This window comes from Ptychodera flava, chromosome 12 (genome assembly GCF_041260155.1).
Source record: "Ptychodera flava strain L36383 chromosome 12, AS_Pfla_20210202, whole genome shotgun sequence".
NCBI lineage: Eukaryota > Metazoa > Hemichordata > Enteropneusta > Ptychoderidae > Ptychodera > Ptychodera flava.
The window spans coordinates 16,885,000-16,901,854 of NC_091939.1; the positions used below are offsets into that span (position 1 = coordinate 16,885,000).

The 16,855-nt window shown below is 37.2% G+C and overlaps 1 protein-coding gene across 3 annotated transcripts in view; it reads left to right on the forward strand.

Annotated features, from left to right (window-relative positions):
- Window positions 1-16,855, forward strand: part of LOC139145185 (uncharacterized) — a 61,655-nt gene that overhangs the window by 3,989 nt on the left and 40,811 nt on the right. For all 3 annotated transcript variants that reach the window (XM_070716176.1, XM_070716177.1, XM_070716178.1), the window contains exon 2: window positions 5,904-6,287. In XM_070716176.1, coding sequence (XP_070572277.1) covers window positions 5,904-6,287 — 384 coding nt within the window. The remainder of the gene's footprint in view (window positions 1-5,903; window positions 6,288-16,855) is intronic.

The following is a 16,855-nucleotide window of genomic DNA, read 5'->3' on the forward strand; positions in this document are numbered from 1 at the left end:
GTTGGCAGTGAAGGTCTTGAAAGGTCTTGAGAATGACTACTGCTGGAGTTTAGTAACACACAAGAGACACGATCCCAAAAGTCTGACTGGAAGCTGAGCACGTCCCTTTTATAAAGGCATATAAGAACAATCTAGAACTTTTATTGACATGCTAACCACTGTTCCAAAATTATCTCCCTTACACAACTAATCAACTTTCCAGAACATTCCAAACATGACTAATTGAATTCAAGGTTGTGAGGCCATCAAGGGCAGTGACCTTGAGAATGTTCCAGACCAACTGAACCCAGGTCATGATGAGTGTGGGGGGAAATGACCTACATAACTTCAGTCATTTATATAATTTTCCTGTCATAGAACAATAATAATTGTACATCACCAAGTTACTAATTTCTAAAAATGAATGGTTGGATCTCAATCCTTCCATGGGTCATGGAGGTAGTAGCTCCTACTACCTCCATGCATGGGTAGAGTGACTCTGGTTGGATGGACATGTGAGCTCCCTATGGTACAGGAACTCATTTCTCACTGATTTTGTCGGTCAACATTATCTCATTTACACCCATCTGTGGAAACACTGATTAAAATCTGCCGTAATTGGTCCTCAAAGCTATTGTTCTAAATTCAAAGGGCATTGTTTTCTGAGCCTTTGAGTGTTTATTTGTTTTTGTTGAATTTTTCACTGACCATATAGACCACAGCTTAGACATACAAACACCTATCAGGTCATTGTCATGGTTCAAGATTTCCTTTACCTGCTAGAACTGTTTGAACTCGTTAATATAACTTATACTTAGGGTCAGAGTTCATGCATCAAGCGTAAACATCGTTACATTTGTCCAGGTTTTTGCCAGGGATTAGAGAGTGATTCCTTTGGAAAGAAATGAGTTTTCAGTGATGGAATTCATCAGTTGAACACATGGTTTTATTCTGGTGTGTTGAAGAACAGTGTGTTCAGAGAAAGTCACGGTTGTATATTGTAAAGCAAAGCAATAGAATGTATAAGCATTGACTCTTCCTCAGGGTTCTATGGTGCAAGTCATAAACATTCAATACTAAAAGGCTAGTGAGAATTACATAAAAAGCTACAAGCATTTCAGCCGGGAGATTTTCCTTCATATTGTGTTTGGTTAATCAGTGACCATGCTCTTTCTGTTTCATTAATCCAAAGTGAAGGAATTTCTTGAAAACACCACTGTACATTCATTTCTATACCATTATTTACACTTGGAGGAAACTGGCAATCAGTATTACAAAGTTAGCCATACAAATTTACTGGTTTCATAAAAACAGCAAATTTGTCGTGTTTGTTCTTTTTGTCAAGCAATACTGAAAGCTGTATTTCTGTTTTGTGAGGCATTGTTTTACAGTCAGAAACTTATTCAGCATTTATTAGGTAGTGTTGCACATAACCAACACATTTTTGTCAGAAAAATATTTTCTCATCAAAGATGAGATGAAAACCCTTTCACACTATATATTTTCTAAAAGCAGAAAATCTTCAGTTTAGCATGGTAGCAGTAGCCTACTGGAAGAATGAAGAGGGGACACATTTGAAGTAGAAAACCTCAACCTTAGCATTAATGATAAAAATTAATTTAAGCCAAAAACTTTGCACTACTTTTCTCTTTTGAAACTAGAAAAAACTACAATTTGGTTTTGCATTATCTGTTCTCATTTTGGAAGACTGACATTCAATAAAGGTGATTTGTGAAGAGCAAAATTGAAATGACTCTTATTCAAAATATATTACTTTATTGCCCAACAAAATTGTTTTGTTATGTAGTTTCCGACGAACATAATGTGAAAATTTCACAAAAATTTGACCTGGCTAGAGTGGAGTTAAATGTGTTTTGAAATGTTGAACACAAGGGAAAAAAGAAGCTAGAAAATTTGGTGATTTACATATATTTGCATAACATTACACTTTTTTCTCACTAAACTTACTAATGCTTGTCATGCTAAAAGGTGAACCAAACCAATATTTTCATCTTTCATAAACAAATTCATGAAAATCGAATGAATCTATAAAAAAAAAGTGATTTTAAGCAAAATATGCTGTGTTCCGTGCAACACCACCTTTCCATCATCCTGTAATCAACCCATTGTCATGTTCATGACTGATAAAGACAGGCACAGCTACAGTATTCAATGGCAGTGAACATCTAAATATGGTCATGAATTTGTAATAACCAGCAATTAGATGCACTACTAGTGTATATCACTCTCTTCAGTCATTTACATTTTGTACACAAAATTTGACAAAATCCATGTGACCCAAATTTTGAACCAAACGAAACAAACAAACCCCGAGATGCAAACCCCTAAACCTAAACAGTTACAATCACTCAGCCTACCGACTTCAAAGTAACCCAAGTATATTGGAAAATATAATCATTAGTTGCCAAGCAGCAATGCCCATACAGATACACAGACCCAATATGCCGGTCTAATATATACTCATAATAATCATGAACCAGGGTTGACTCAAATTCACCACTATAGCGCTTTTCACGGTTACAGGTTTGTTACTAAATATAGCTGTACGCGCGCGACATCGGACACGCAGCTTGAAATGCGGACAAATTTTATCAATGTTGCATGCGTGGCTGTTTTTGCAGCTTGTACTCTGAGTCGTGAATATGTTTTTTAGTATTCACTGTTACACTAGCAGTCGCCCACTGAGATGTATTTTCGTCGTTCTTGCATGCGTAATTTTCAAAAGCGTAATCTAAAAATGCGGACAAATATTTATTTTTGCATATTAATGAGAGAACAGTGACGTAAAGTGTGAACGGCCCTATAGTCCTACTGTTTCTTTGGAGTCCAAAGTTGTTTCTTCTAGTGAGGAAATGTGAATGAAATAGACCAGATCCTTCGACATTGGCTACTGTGATCTCGCTGCTTATTACATTTTCAAATTAGAATCATCATAAGATCTCCAGTGCAATAGCCCTTCCCTGATTCTCTTTGCTGGAATTGTGTCCTGATATGTTATGCATGAACAAAGATTTGTCAACTGAGAGATTCTCTGCCTGCTATAGTTACCACTTTAATTGGTCTCAATTTCCATTTTGTCAATTTCAGTTACTCAGTTGATACACAAACAGAGACTGTGCAGTCAGTCAAGCATGTTGGTTATTTGTAGGTCAGTGAAGCGATTGGCATCATGATAGCCTGAACACACGATGAAGGGATTTAGCCGGTGCATGGAGAGCTAATTCCTCTACAATGTAAGCTTTTACCTTGACATCCTATAAATATGTTCAAGACCCTATTGACAGTGCTGGGTTGGCTTACCAAAGCATGGCATAATTTCTAATAGAGGGAATTTGACTGGCCTGCTTTGCTTCTGCCAGGATATCTGTCACATCTGACAACGTAGAGTCAATGAACACAGAATATGAGAATAGGGTTTCACTTGAATCGATAATTTATGTTGAAAATTGACAGAGAAGAAACATGGAAAGTAAGTAATACCACCAGGACATCTTCTCTAAAGTCAAAGAAATTGAGAAGAAAATAAATATCTATTAAAGTCAGTAATCGTTGTAAACTGGTCAGAAAATAATATACTGGTAATATGGTGTTGGTGTCATATTGTTGAGATGTGCGGGGCTCTTAGGAACAAAGATGCCAAGTTATCAACAGGATAATGTTTCTCAGGTGTTTCACAATTAATCATGATTGTTCAGAGACGTTACATTGAATTTTGTGTCATCAGAAAAAATGCATGAAATGAGGGAAAACTTGTTCTGTTCCTATATTGTCATTATTGCAATTTTCTTCTGTGTATGCCTTCATCACTGGGAAAGTACAGGTATGTGTATTATCTGACCAAGGGGCCGATTAAAAACACGAAGAGTTCAAACACAGAAGTGTTGATTGTACCTGGATTTTGCTGTAGGGGCTCTGCAGACATTCCTTGACTGACTGCCAAGATCAGGTATTAATTTCAAAGCTGATTAAAATCTCCAAGACGGTAAACTTGACAAGGCTGCATATCTTGAAATGAGTAGCTGTATTAAGTACCTGATAAGAACAGTTTATACATCAGGTGATCAGACGTGCATTGTAACTTATGGATCATTTTTGCGTTATTGTTATTCTCTGCTACAATTTACAAGAAGTAATGCAATTATTGTTAAAAGAGGTGGACAAGCTTTTCACCTCATTTCTCTATTTAATGGGCTAACTTTGTCAACATGTGGTAGTTTGAAGGTTGAGGCCTTCTACAGTTATTCATTCATCTCCGACTCTTTAACTTCAACTCTTCACTTCCAATTGCTTATATCTGCCCATCCCAATATACACACGGAACAGACCCACCCTTTCATTGTCTCTGCGGATGCCAGAAATGAAAAGTGAACTGTAGAGCAAGGCCGACTTCTTCACCCTGGCCCGAGGGGTCCACTCACACATACGTCATGGTGGTTTGAAAGGACACATTCTTTCTAAGACTTGTGATCTGTTCATTTATCGCCATGGAAACATGCCCTCTCTCCATTGAACAGTTCAAAGATTGTCTGGAGTGTGATAATCAATCTACGTAACTGTGTCTTCATAAGTGAAATGTGTGTGCCTCTAGTCTTTGGCATATTTTGAAAGACCAGTGCCCACATATTTCAATGATAAAGCAGCATGGGTCCTGAATGGACCCAGCTACTCTGACGTCTCCAAGGCGTTGCACAAGTTTACTATTAGGAGTCAAATTTCCAATTGCATTTGCTTGCTTGGCTTCAATCTTACAATAATCAGCAATAGATTCTGATGTATTTGTTTTTCAGCTCAATACCTTTCTATATTCCCAGTCACATTAGTCAATTGAAAAGGCAGACTGTACTGCGACAGATATCTGAATATTAACAGGATATTGCTATTGTTCCTCTGCACAGTACTGGGGATATCCCATAATTCATTGTGATTTGTACCATTGGAGATTCCTCAGTGAAGTCTGGCATGTCTCCCCTGCGTAGATGAATTCATAGACTAGTTTTAAAAATTCTGAAAACATACTGTTAAGGGCACCAGTCTTCTCAATTCTCATTTTATATGATTTGAAAAATTATGCTTGATTGAGAGAGGAGATAGCGTTTTTGTAAATTTTCCACGAATTGTGTCCTCAGCCATACGGAATAATGTAATTAAAAGTAGGAAGACTTGTTTCATGTGTTTTATGAAACACAAGGATATTTGTTTTTTTCCCAATACGAATGGCCCCTTCTGTTTGTCATAACTGGCTTTCCAAAAGTATGGCATTCGTAGTACCTGTAGAATTTTACTTTTATGGTTATTTAGTGGCTATTTTGAAATTTTTACTGAAATGTCTAGATATACTTTTACTAGAGATATATCTAAACAATTATTTAGATGCTTTAAATTATTGCTTAAATGAAGAACTGAAAAATTTATAATGTAACTATCATTGGCACAGATCAAACAGAATTGTGGGTAATTTAATTTAACTATGCACTGTGGGTCAAATAATTTTCATGATCTATACTATTGATATTTTGGCAGAATTATTTAATCCATACACATTAACACTTACCTCATTTTAGATCAGCCGCTGCTAACAGAGAATTTATCAACAGTTTTTTGATATCTTCTAAGAAATAATGTAAAGTATAGGCCACTTAACAGTAGGGAATGGCAAAGTTGAATCTGTTTGTCAGTGTGATCAGCTGGTCAAACATCTTGCCAAGCTGCAGTGTACAGCAGAAGATATTGAGAAGCCAGGTGTGAAGCCGGTGAAAATTCGTGAAATGAATTTTGATAGCTTTCTGTGGCTCAATGAGCTACATTTAGTTCATTAAGTATTTTATTGCGAATCATTACCCATTTTAAATTGCTTTTGTTCATGCCATCCAAATATGTAACTTTCTTGTTTTGTTGCACCGCAGATTTTCAGAAGGCGGTTTCCTTCATTCAGGATTTCCTCTTGAAACTCTCAGAAGACCAGGAATGTGCCGAGCTAAGGGACAGTTTGAATCTGGTACTGCTCCAGATGCAAAAATATTACCGGACAATACGGTTACGGATCCAGAACAGAGCGAACAATGCTAAAAACGTGCGGGCGTCAATGCCGCACGGGCTCCGGCCAATGACTCCATATCAAGAGACACAAGACAGATTTACATGGAAGTGGTTACATTTGGAGAACCCGAAAACGGCACCAACGATGGTCACGTTGCCGCTTGATGCCAACGATTCGCAAAGTCTGCCCCTTATGTTACAGGCAGTGAAGCAAGGTGATATGGAGTTGATCAAGCAGCTAGTGGCAAAAGGTTAGTTTGTTACGTGCCTCAGAGTAGGTGTGACCATTGATATCTGTGATTACATGTATGTTTTTTTTCCTTGTATTCTGAACCACACCCACTCTAGTCTGCCCTAACAGCCAACACATGTACTCTGAATGTAAACCATGCAACAGAAGATATGAGGTATGATTTCATAGTTACCATGAATCTTTCTGACATAAATTTTCATTCTCAACACACACATACATACACTAGAAGGTTCTCTATGAAATAGTTGGGCCATGAAGTTGCCACCGTATCAGAAAGGAGATAGTAACAGTCACAGTGCCGTCGGGTGTAGACCAGCACCTACTGACGTGCAGAATTTCTTCACCCAGCTGCTCAATGTGTAGGGCCTAACTCTGCCATTGAAAACACTGAGGACAGACCTACAAGTTTTGTAGTGACCTACAAATTTTGTAGTGAAAGAGTTCAACTTCCATTGAAGAAGTTAATAGGATACATATTATGTTTCTAGTATTATTCAAACGTGCATTGTTGTCAACCTATTGTTTCAGACCAAAGAACTTATGAGTCCTAACAGAAAACAGTCCAATGTCAGGAAATCTTCCATACCAACATACAAATCACGATGGATTTGTATTCTTCAAATAAAATCAGCTTTACTTGAGCTGTTCACCTTGTGCCCTCATCTTGGAACCTCTTCTCTGTTGCCCGTCTACATGTTCTGAAGCATTTCTATTCCTAAACGGTTTCCTTTACAACCAGTGACTTCCATCCTGTGTCACTCTGAAAAGTTCCTGCACAGAAACAAAAAATAATTGCACAGAAATATTTACCGGTCGTGTTCCACTTTTTGGTTCAGCAAATATGTGATCAATCACACATAATTACATAATTGTAAGGTAAAAAGTCTTCCTTGGACACATTGGAGAGTAACATGTAGTTTTGGACATTTTCCAAATGAATAGCATAAATCAAATGTGTTTTCATCTCCAAATTCCTTCACAAAGCAGATTATACCGGGGTATTCGGTATGATTAATTTGGAACACAACATTATCCTGTCAACCGTCAAAATCAGAGTCGCCATGATCACTGGGTCAACTTACATGCCAAGATTGACCCCATCACGAACACTACAGTGAAGTCATTCATAGATTTTATGTGCCTTGTGTGACACAAAATCTATTAAACTCTAATTATCCAGACCGTTCCTTTTCAAAGTTGCCGTAGATCATGCACATTGACCCGTTAATGTTAAATTGCAAAATTAATCTTTGGTTTAAGATATGGCTATGACACTAAGGTGAAGGCAGATTTTAAAAATTCTTGGGAAGAACTGCTGAGACAAAATGTCTGGATTATGAAGTTTTTTGTCACGTAAATTTATTACCTTGTAAATCAGATGGAATATCAAGGGCAAATATTAAGCTTGCTAAGGTAGATCCTAATCTTTTTAAATAGGAATATCAATAATGAGCATCATAACTTTGTTCAAATATCGGTATAAACTTATAGTCTCTGAATGACCTTGGTACAATATTCACAAACATTTATACTTCATATCTGATGTTGGTTATCTTCATTTGCCAGTAGTTGTGTTATGGTCATATTACAATCTGTTTGAAGAATTCATGGTTTTTGTAAAGTAATATGGTAATATGGTAAAGTATGAAAGTTGCCAATAAAATAAATGTGCAACACTTTAGTGCCTATTATCCAGTGTATAAGTCCAGTTATCCAATTGAAAACAATTAGAGTGTTCAAGAGCATGGTACTGACAGGGTTAAACTGCATTTGAAATGTTCAGTATACTCACTGTTTCTACAAAGCTGAGCTGTCTCAATAGGGAAGTGTTTGCTGATTGACAATTATTTCATTTCTCTTTCAGTGTCCGTTGGAGGACAGATAAGCCAGTTAGCCTATCAAATCAAATCAAAGTTTGGTCATGTGGGACAAATTTTTCAACCAAACAACTCTGTGTTCAAGTTCATTTCAGCACACTAAGATAATAGCTACATGCTTTTATCAGATCCGACAAAGGGTATATCAGCGGTTTTATGAAGTCAAGGCTAATGCATGTCACATTGACTCATGAATCACCCTGTCGTATAGATACCTATCAACTTAAATATTTGCTAATTTTCCAAGTTTATTGACGCTGACCAACCTGGAGATTAGCACTTCTCCAGGAGGTGGAAGGACCAGCTCGGCCTGGAGCTAATCTTGAATTGTGGTTTCAATGACACAGTGACAGTGTGAAAATTTAGATAAGGCATGTACAGTTGCATGGGTGAAAATGTTGAAGTATACATAAACTGTACCGTTATTGTGAATGATACTTTGTGAATTCTGCTGTGTGATAAAGCTGGATGAGACTAATCTATTTAAATACTCTCAGAAAAGTCCCACACTACTGACATTGTAGTTTCTGTATTCAGTTGCCATTCATAGTGAGAACATAGTGACACCGGCCAGTCGAACAAGGCGACACAATCAAATATAAACCAGAATTCTTTTCTTGTAATATCGTACAGACCTCTCTCTGAATACTTCAAACCCCCAAGGTCACACATAGGGCCAGGCTACCCTTGTTCTCCATTGAAGTAGGTTTAATGGTCAATACAATCAAAAGCTTCTCGTTGGCCCTGGATAGCTGTTCGGGAATTGCTTTGTTTTCCTTCAGTGTGGGCACATATTTGCCCATACCTTTGTCGTCAGACAGCTATATGTGGGGCAAACTGTTGGGTTTTCTTTGACATACAGGGGCAAAAAGTGCCCGGATAAACAAGCAGAGAAAGGGTACCCCAATGGAGGAATGAAAATGGCTTGACAATAAGCCGCGGTGGTTTGTATATCTATTGTGTGTTCCAAAGAACAGAAAAGTTCGCATACGTGGAGGTATGCAATCTTACTGTCAAAGTATGTCTCGGCCAGTTTGAGTTTAATTGACTCTAACTCTTTAAAAAAACAGATATCTGTAAAACAGGAAGACACTGATTGAACCGATGATCATTTCAGACACGGGTATGACTCTGATTTGGCCATGATGAACATTTCCTTCTTGAAGAATCCGCCCTCGAGGAGGTATATGTACAAAGGCACTGTGACTTGTGTAGGCAGGACTTTGGCAAATTTACATACAACTGTACAGTGTCGAGACACTGTACACCCAAGGTTCAACCTGTGAAAAAAATGAATAGTTTAATCCTTTTATCCAGTCTTCTTAACATCTTCAGAGTGCCATGCCGCCATTACCACAGTGTGTGTCTGTCTCACAAAATATTTTTATGACGCCAAAGACAATTTCCCTTTATTTCTTCAGGGTGATGGTGTACATTGTCAATTCAACTCACAACCTTTCATATAAATTCAGCATTTTTTTTCTGTTTTCGAATAAATGTCAGAAACTATTGCAACAAACCATGTTACCTGTCAGCACTTCCTCTTTTACCAATATTTGTTATATCAAATCACTGAAAGCACACATCCATTTTGATGAATTTTCTAAGCAAGATGCATTTAGGAACACCCGTCATAGAGTTGATGCATTTTGCTTCAGCATACAGTTTGTGTGTGTCTGAACGATGAATATCAGTAACTTGCCATTATTCAGTGTCACCAAGTGGTCAAAATGATAAATATTTTATTCATAAAATTTAATCATGCATGGAATACAGTATCAGTATGATAAAAAAAACTGTGAAAAATGAAAGGTAATATTTTGACTTACATGTATGAAGATTACTGAAAAAACATTATCTCAATTAGTACAGCTGCAAACTTAAGAATGTGCAGGTCCAGCTCTAACAAAATGTGGTTCTGAAAGGGTATAAGGGTGGAACTGACTTTTTCCCCATCCTGCACCTTTTGATTCACCTTTAACCCCTTGTTGCTGAGCTCTCTTTCAACAGGTCTTGTGGCATACCATTTAAAGGAACAGAGGGTGGAATTTAAAAGGCTATTTGGGAGGATTAACCTCTGACCTTTGCTAAGTTGGATTTTGTGATTTAGTGACATAATTCAGTGTACTGAGTGAAATCTTTACTGCGGTATTGTCTTACAGAATAATTTCTCGCTGTATGTTTATTATTCCGGTAACTATTTGCTTTTTGATATCCCCTTTCAAGTGCACATCTGTCATTTTTATCGAAATGATCTTGAGAAGACCAATTGCTATTGAAGTCATTTTTTAATGTTTATGTAATTAATAATGTGCTTTGTGCTATTTCACTTCCCTATTCTAGAATGTAGTAAGAGGTACATACATGTTGAAGAAATCAAAACAAATTTATTATCTTAAACGGTCAATAAGTTTTCATCAACCACCTGTTGATCTTTCATAATAAGACACATGTAACAAGGGCAAATCTCACTCATGGTTTGAAACAAATCTCTAGCAAACTGCATACTTAGAAAAATCACTGCATACATGTGATCTTCAATAAGAATAATGAATTAAACCAAATCATACGATGTGACTTCACTGTTTGCACTAGGTAAACAAAGAAGGCTTCACTGAAAATACAGCAGTGTGATGTTTGTATTGTGTGTTCTGTTCTACATTTATTGATCCTGAATTTCTCATAACATTGTGGTCCCCGTCCACTTGGAGAATTATCTTTATTGGTATTGTAATAAACAGGTATTGCTTGCCAGCTGTATGCCAAGTATTGATTTTGTGGCAAATGGCAGATACGAGATGGACGCAGTAAAGTGTGTAGGACAATGTGTCAATGTACTTTACTCCAGCTAAACCATCTTGTCAAGTTTCGCCAGTCATAGTGCTAAAACAAAAGGCATTAAATTAGACTCTCTTATGCAATGATTTGGGATCAACATAGGAAATGTCCTGCCTTTCAGATCTTCTCCTTCATGCCCCAACGGATATGTATTGAAAGCCTGTCTTCATAGCAGGCTTGACTTCACCAAAGCCCCTCTTTGGTGTATAATAGGATGGCCGGGTACAAATTGCAGAAGTGGCGGTAACAGAAGACAATACAAAACAATAGCCAATGTCCCGGGTACTGCTGTTGTAGTCTCAAGGAATCCAGCGTTTAGTTCCTGAGTGAATTTCTAATGAAGTTCATTAAAATTCACTATAGTCAAATGACGACTATGTGGGTGCCAGGTGAGGGGTAACATGTACGGCCAATTGGTTGCATGGATAAGCATAGGTTGTAGCTGACCGTCAAATACCTCTACGATTTTGTATTACTTACTCTGTTAATATCTTCTCACATGATAAGTCAGACTGACTAAAACAATAGAAGTTCATTTGTTGTAGTATATATTATGAAACTTACTACGTAAAAATTTCCCTATTGAAATCAGGAACAACTTGACATGCATCTTGCAATTTTACTGATGCAATGCATGAACAGATAACAAGCACTAACATCTACCTATTTGTAAAACGAATATAAGTTCACATGGCATAGTTTTATGCATGCTTGTTTGACTCTGATCGGCTGACCACATTTCTAGCATGGTACATGTATGTGCCTGGCAGCCTGTGTACCAGAGTGACTTGTCTAACATGTCACTGGACTCCAGTAAATGAGCACATGTAATTCAGTATGTAATGTAAGCTAACCATGTGCACTGCAATTATTCGGCCATCTTGAACCTATCAGAGAAACTTGCAGAAGCAGACTGGTTTCAAATGACACTACACGTTTTTAATCGGTAATATGAATTCATAGCAAATTTCTTGCTATATCAAGTAGAGCCCATAAATTTGATATTTGAACAGGTGAATGTTTCTAAAAAGAAATATAAATTTAATGGGATTGCATGAGATTTCAAAAGTGATAGCCGCATGTGTTAGCTGTATATGGAAGATTGAAATTTGTTGAACTCCTTGATGCTCATAAATTTTCGCGATTTTATTCAATATTTTATTCAGTATGATGTCAGGAGTTGAAATGAACAGTCGTTCCAGGACAACCAAACCTTGCCTTGGGACCAATTTCTGAAAATAGTTGTCCCTTGAGACTACCACTCATACACATATGTCATGCAATGAAATGAAAGTGTATTGCTGAATGGGGTGTGTTGGCTCCAGCCTGACTTGCAGACAAGTCAGTGATCTCATCTAAACTCAGTGAAGTTTGAACAAGTATTACTAAGAGGAATAGATCATCAGCTGTCATTTATTTATGTGTGATCTTCTTTGGTTATTCATGATGATAAAAAAGGAGAGGATATGGAGAATAGTATGTTTTTTCCCTCTTATTTATTAGTTTTACTCCGTTTGATTAGCCTATGTACAAAGAAAATTAAACATTTTGGGGTATAGTTTTGTACAACATTTCAAAATTGAAATGCTTTCATGCACTATCATTGTACTGTCTGACTGACTGGATGAAAATTGTACTGCATTATGATCTTCATATCCTGCTGGAGTAAAAGCAGACTACCAGATGTTTTTGTGGGACTACTAAATTTCAGAATGGTTGTCCACTTTGACTGCACATGAAAAAGTTAATGTTGAGCCCTTGATGTGATTCAGTTTTAACGGAGTGTGTCGAGATTCACTGCTCAGGTACTTTTAGATACTTCGCCCTTCACACGCTGTATGCCACGACCCCTCTCAGATCTCAAAAGCTGTCCAGAACCTTGCAAGACAACCGACCTTTCAAAATACAGTGTAGTCCTAATTCTCAAGATGTGTAAATTTGCTCAGAAACAAAAAAGACTGTAGTTATCTTATTCAGACGTCACAATGTTCTCTTTGCACACTCACTTAAGAGTGTTTCAGCCAAAGAACTGATGTGACGGAACCCCCTTGCTGAGAATAACAGCACACATGAAAAGGGAATTCTGAACAGAAAAAGTACAGATGTCTTTTGGTTTCTGTTGGTCTTGTCAACAACTCTAAGTGAAAATCATGACCCTGGTAGACTTTCATCTTGCATCATATTCTTCTTCATTGTACAGCCTGTTTACATGTCGCTTTTTTCCCTGTCATTGTGTGTCCAACAATTTGTTGACTCAGTTTAACATAGTTTCCTAAATCGCATTAGTATTCTGGCAGCATATTCAGGCCTGGCGTTTGTGCTTTGTCTAACATTGAGGATCTAATACATTTTTGTCTTTTATGAGAAACATCCTACTTTTCAATGTAAAAGAAATACATAGTTATGAAAACTAATGGATTGAATTTTGTGTTCTAGTATGCTTGTGATGAAAGGAAATTTTGGGTTAGCTCAACTACACAACAGAGATATCTTTGTAATGCCAAAGCAATTCATCCAACACAGATGTGACAACACTGTCAACAGTTGCATCACCCATAAATCACAATAAGGGGTGAAATTATTTGTTTGAGTTTAAGATCTGAGTTCGCATAACTTCAAAAATTGTTTAAAAACCACATGATAACAAATTTAATGCACAGCAACACCACCAGGTATTTTGACACGTGTACATTATTTGATCATTTTCATCTGTACCTTGCACTAGCTTCCATTTTCCGTGAATTTGTCTTTCAGTATACTCTATCTGTTTGAATAGTAATGCTCTAATTAATATTAATTTATGCAAAATGCATTGCAAAAAATTATGTAAATGTACAGATCCAGAGATGATGACAAGTTGCAAATGGCAATTATTCACGTACCTCATATTCTGGATGCAAAACTAAGGCCCGTGTATTTCTGTATATCGGAAAGCAATGAATTAAATTGTAAAAATGTAAAATTGTACTAGTTTGGCCAACAGTAGAATTAGTCTATTCCACACAAGGGAAATGACTGTTATGTACATTTGCAGATGTAAAGGCAAGTAGGGTGCAGTTTATTTACACCCAGAGAACCTCTGTTGGTCCTAGTTATTTACTCTTGACTACTTTTTCAGAAAACTTGTTCTCTGATTTAAAACTGTGGATGTATGCTATCACCTGACACATAGCAGTGAGGGCAGAATGGGTAATCAAATGTGAATCCATGCGTGTAGTCCTTTATATTGATTAGTGAAAAACAACAGGTAAAATATACCACCCATTAGTTGATTATTATCTTGCAATGCTTGTTTGAAAGAAAACATCGATCAGGTAAGGCACGGCTTATTTGTAAACACTGATAGAACCAGCACTTTATATCTCAGATGAGATTTCTGAGAGTGATGACAGTGGTATGCACCGACTGGTGTATCATTTCAGAAAGCAATCAGATATTGTGGCATTTACAGGGTAATGTTACAGTCATTTGATACAGTTGACGTGCAACCCCATTTTGTGAAAGAGACTTCCGTAGCCGTCTATGGTATCAGTGACAGACACCATTTAAATATCCAATGTAGCGTAAAATTCAGCATGTCTTCTGTAACAGCAAGCTATTTTTAATATGTTGATGCTGTAGTACTTTGTGCATGTATGATAATCATTAGTCAAAAGGAAACGACTGGTATGATTTAAATACTGTGAAACGTGCTCTGTATAATGTTGAAATCTTTACTCCAAGTTTCATAGAGCTCCATCAAACATTCTGATTTCCACTCAGTGTTAGTAGTGCCAAGTGAAATACACCTGAGCTTTAGAAATTGGAAAGATTGAAATTCCCGGAATTTGAAGGGACCACAGAACAAACAAAACATACAAATTCACGCTATATTTCCATGTGCATTGGTTGTGCATGTGGGTTGGTTTGTACCGGCATCACATGGTCTCTTGGGCAGACTGAGTCTGTAGGACCTTGCCCGTCCTTTTTATTCCAGAGTAGAACCATCAGCACAACATTTTTTAATTAGAAAACAGGAAATTCAATACATCTCAGGCTGGCTAGTGCTTGTTTGGTGAATGCAGGTTGGTATCAGGTTAAAATTATAGCATATGCAGAAAGTTGTGTAGAATGCTGTTGAAGACAAAATTTGATTTAGTGATGAGATCATTTGGACACGATCATCGATTACTGCATTCACCAAAGCTCCTTTCAAGACCCATTTCACCCAAGTATGTGATTTCCAACTTATCCATGTATAAAAACAATTGTACCCAAGTTTGGTGAATGCTTAGAGTCTCTAAAAGGGTTCTTAGAAGTGTGCAAGAACCGTCTTCTGTGAAAGGATATAATATCTCCCCACTATACTCACAGTCCTTGAGTAAATTTAAACCACTCCTTACAGGTATATGTTGCGTAAATTGAAACCGTCCTGCTTTAATAATTGGAATATTAACTCATGTTGGGTGCGCCAAATCCAACAGGTGGTTGCATATTAAATGGAATGACCTGTGTTCTTCCGGTGTTGGTTTCAAAGTACTGGTACCAGCAGCAACATCATCGTGTCTGAGCACTCCTAGCAACTGACCCTAATGTGCAATCATTTTAAAGAGGTACAGGTGGCCCGTATTTTTTGATATACCTGTATGGTGCCGGTGTACGTGTGATAATACCCAAAGTGAAGATAGAACGGGTAACTAGACATGATGATAGGATTATGGCTGTTTCCTCACAGATTAGTATTACAGAGTTGTTAAAATCAGTTCTACTACAGTACTGAGCATACTGCAACCTGTTTCCAAGTCTCAGTTTCTGCAATAATTCTGTGCTAGTGTGAGAGAGACGTTGCTTCTTCAGAAAGTTACATTACAACAGATAGCTGGCTGACATGTGTATGGTAAAGCACTCAGGTCCAGTAGAGTTCAAACTTTTCATAGCAGTACTATCCATCAATACATGTAGTGACATCAGCCTGTACAACAAGAAGTTAACACTGTAAAAAACATCAATGTGCAATGTGACCCAAAAGTTTTATTTCCGCTCCAGTTCTCTGTGTTTGCTTGCCTGCCATCAGTTTCACACAATGGTAACCTGATACCTAACTGTTCCATCAAAGAAAACAACATAACAATAATTGTTAAGTACAACTCACAGTTCTCAAAAACTACTTCTGTAAACTTGCACGTACTGTATTGTTCTGACTCTGAGAGATAATTCTTGTGTTAAATTCTTACAGATGTTTTCTCAATTGTCAGGACATGCTTGTACATAACATAATCTGTTCCGGCGTTACAAAAATAGCTGGATGAGGGCTTTCAAGCAATAATTAATTGGCAGTAGCCAGCCTTTCCCTTTACAAAAAAACAAAACATATACAACTCTGACAAGAATAAAGAGGCGGACAACAAACTTAAACATTACCCAGGTCTCAGAGAGGTCCTCAAATGATGAATCACCAGACCTTTGATAGCCTTCATTGGCAGTCATTAAAGGTAGTATGTGCCGCAAAACTGAAAGACTTAAATTTTGCTCCAGCTTTCTCAAAAGATACTTTCAACTATTCAAGAATAAAAAGAAGTGGTTAGCAAGCAATTTTTGGTACAAGAGAAACAAAATACCAAGCATTTACCGATATTTGAAAGTCAAAATGGCTGCCATTCCCTTGTTAATTCCATGGGGAAAATGAAATTTCCTATTTTCTATGACAAAACTGAGCCCATGAAATCTTTACTTACTCAAACGGCTTTAAACAAGCCTCCACAAGTGGCAGATCAGAAATAGTTTTGAAAAATTTGATAATCTGAATACTAGTAGTATCTTTCCCAGTTCCAAAGACTTTTTTTCTTTCATTGTTAAATCAGGTGCATCAGGT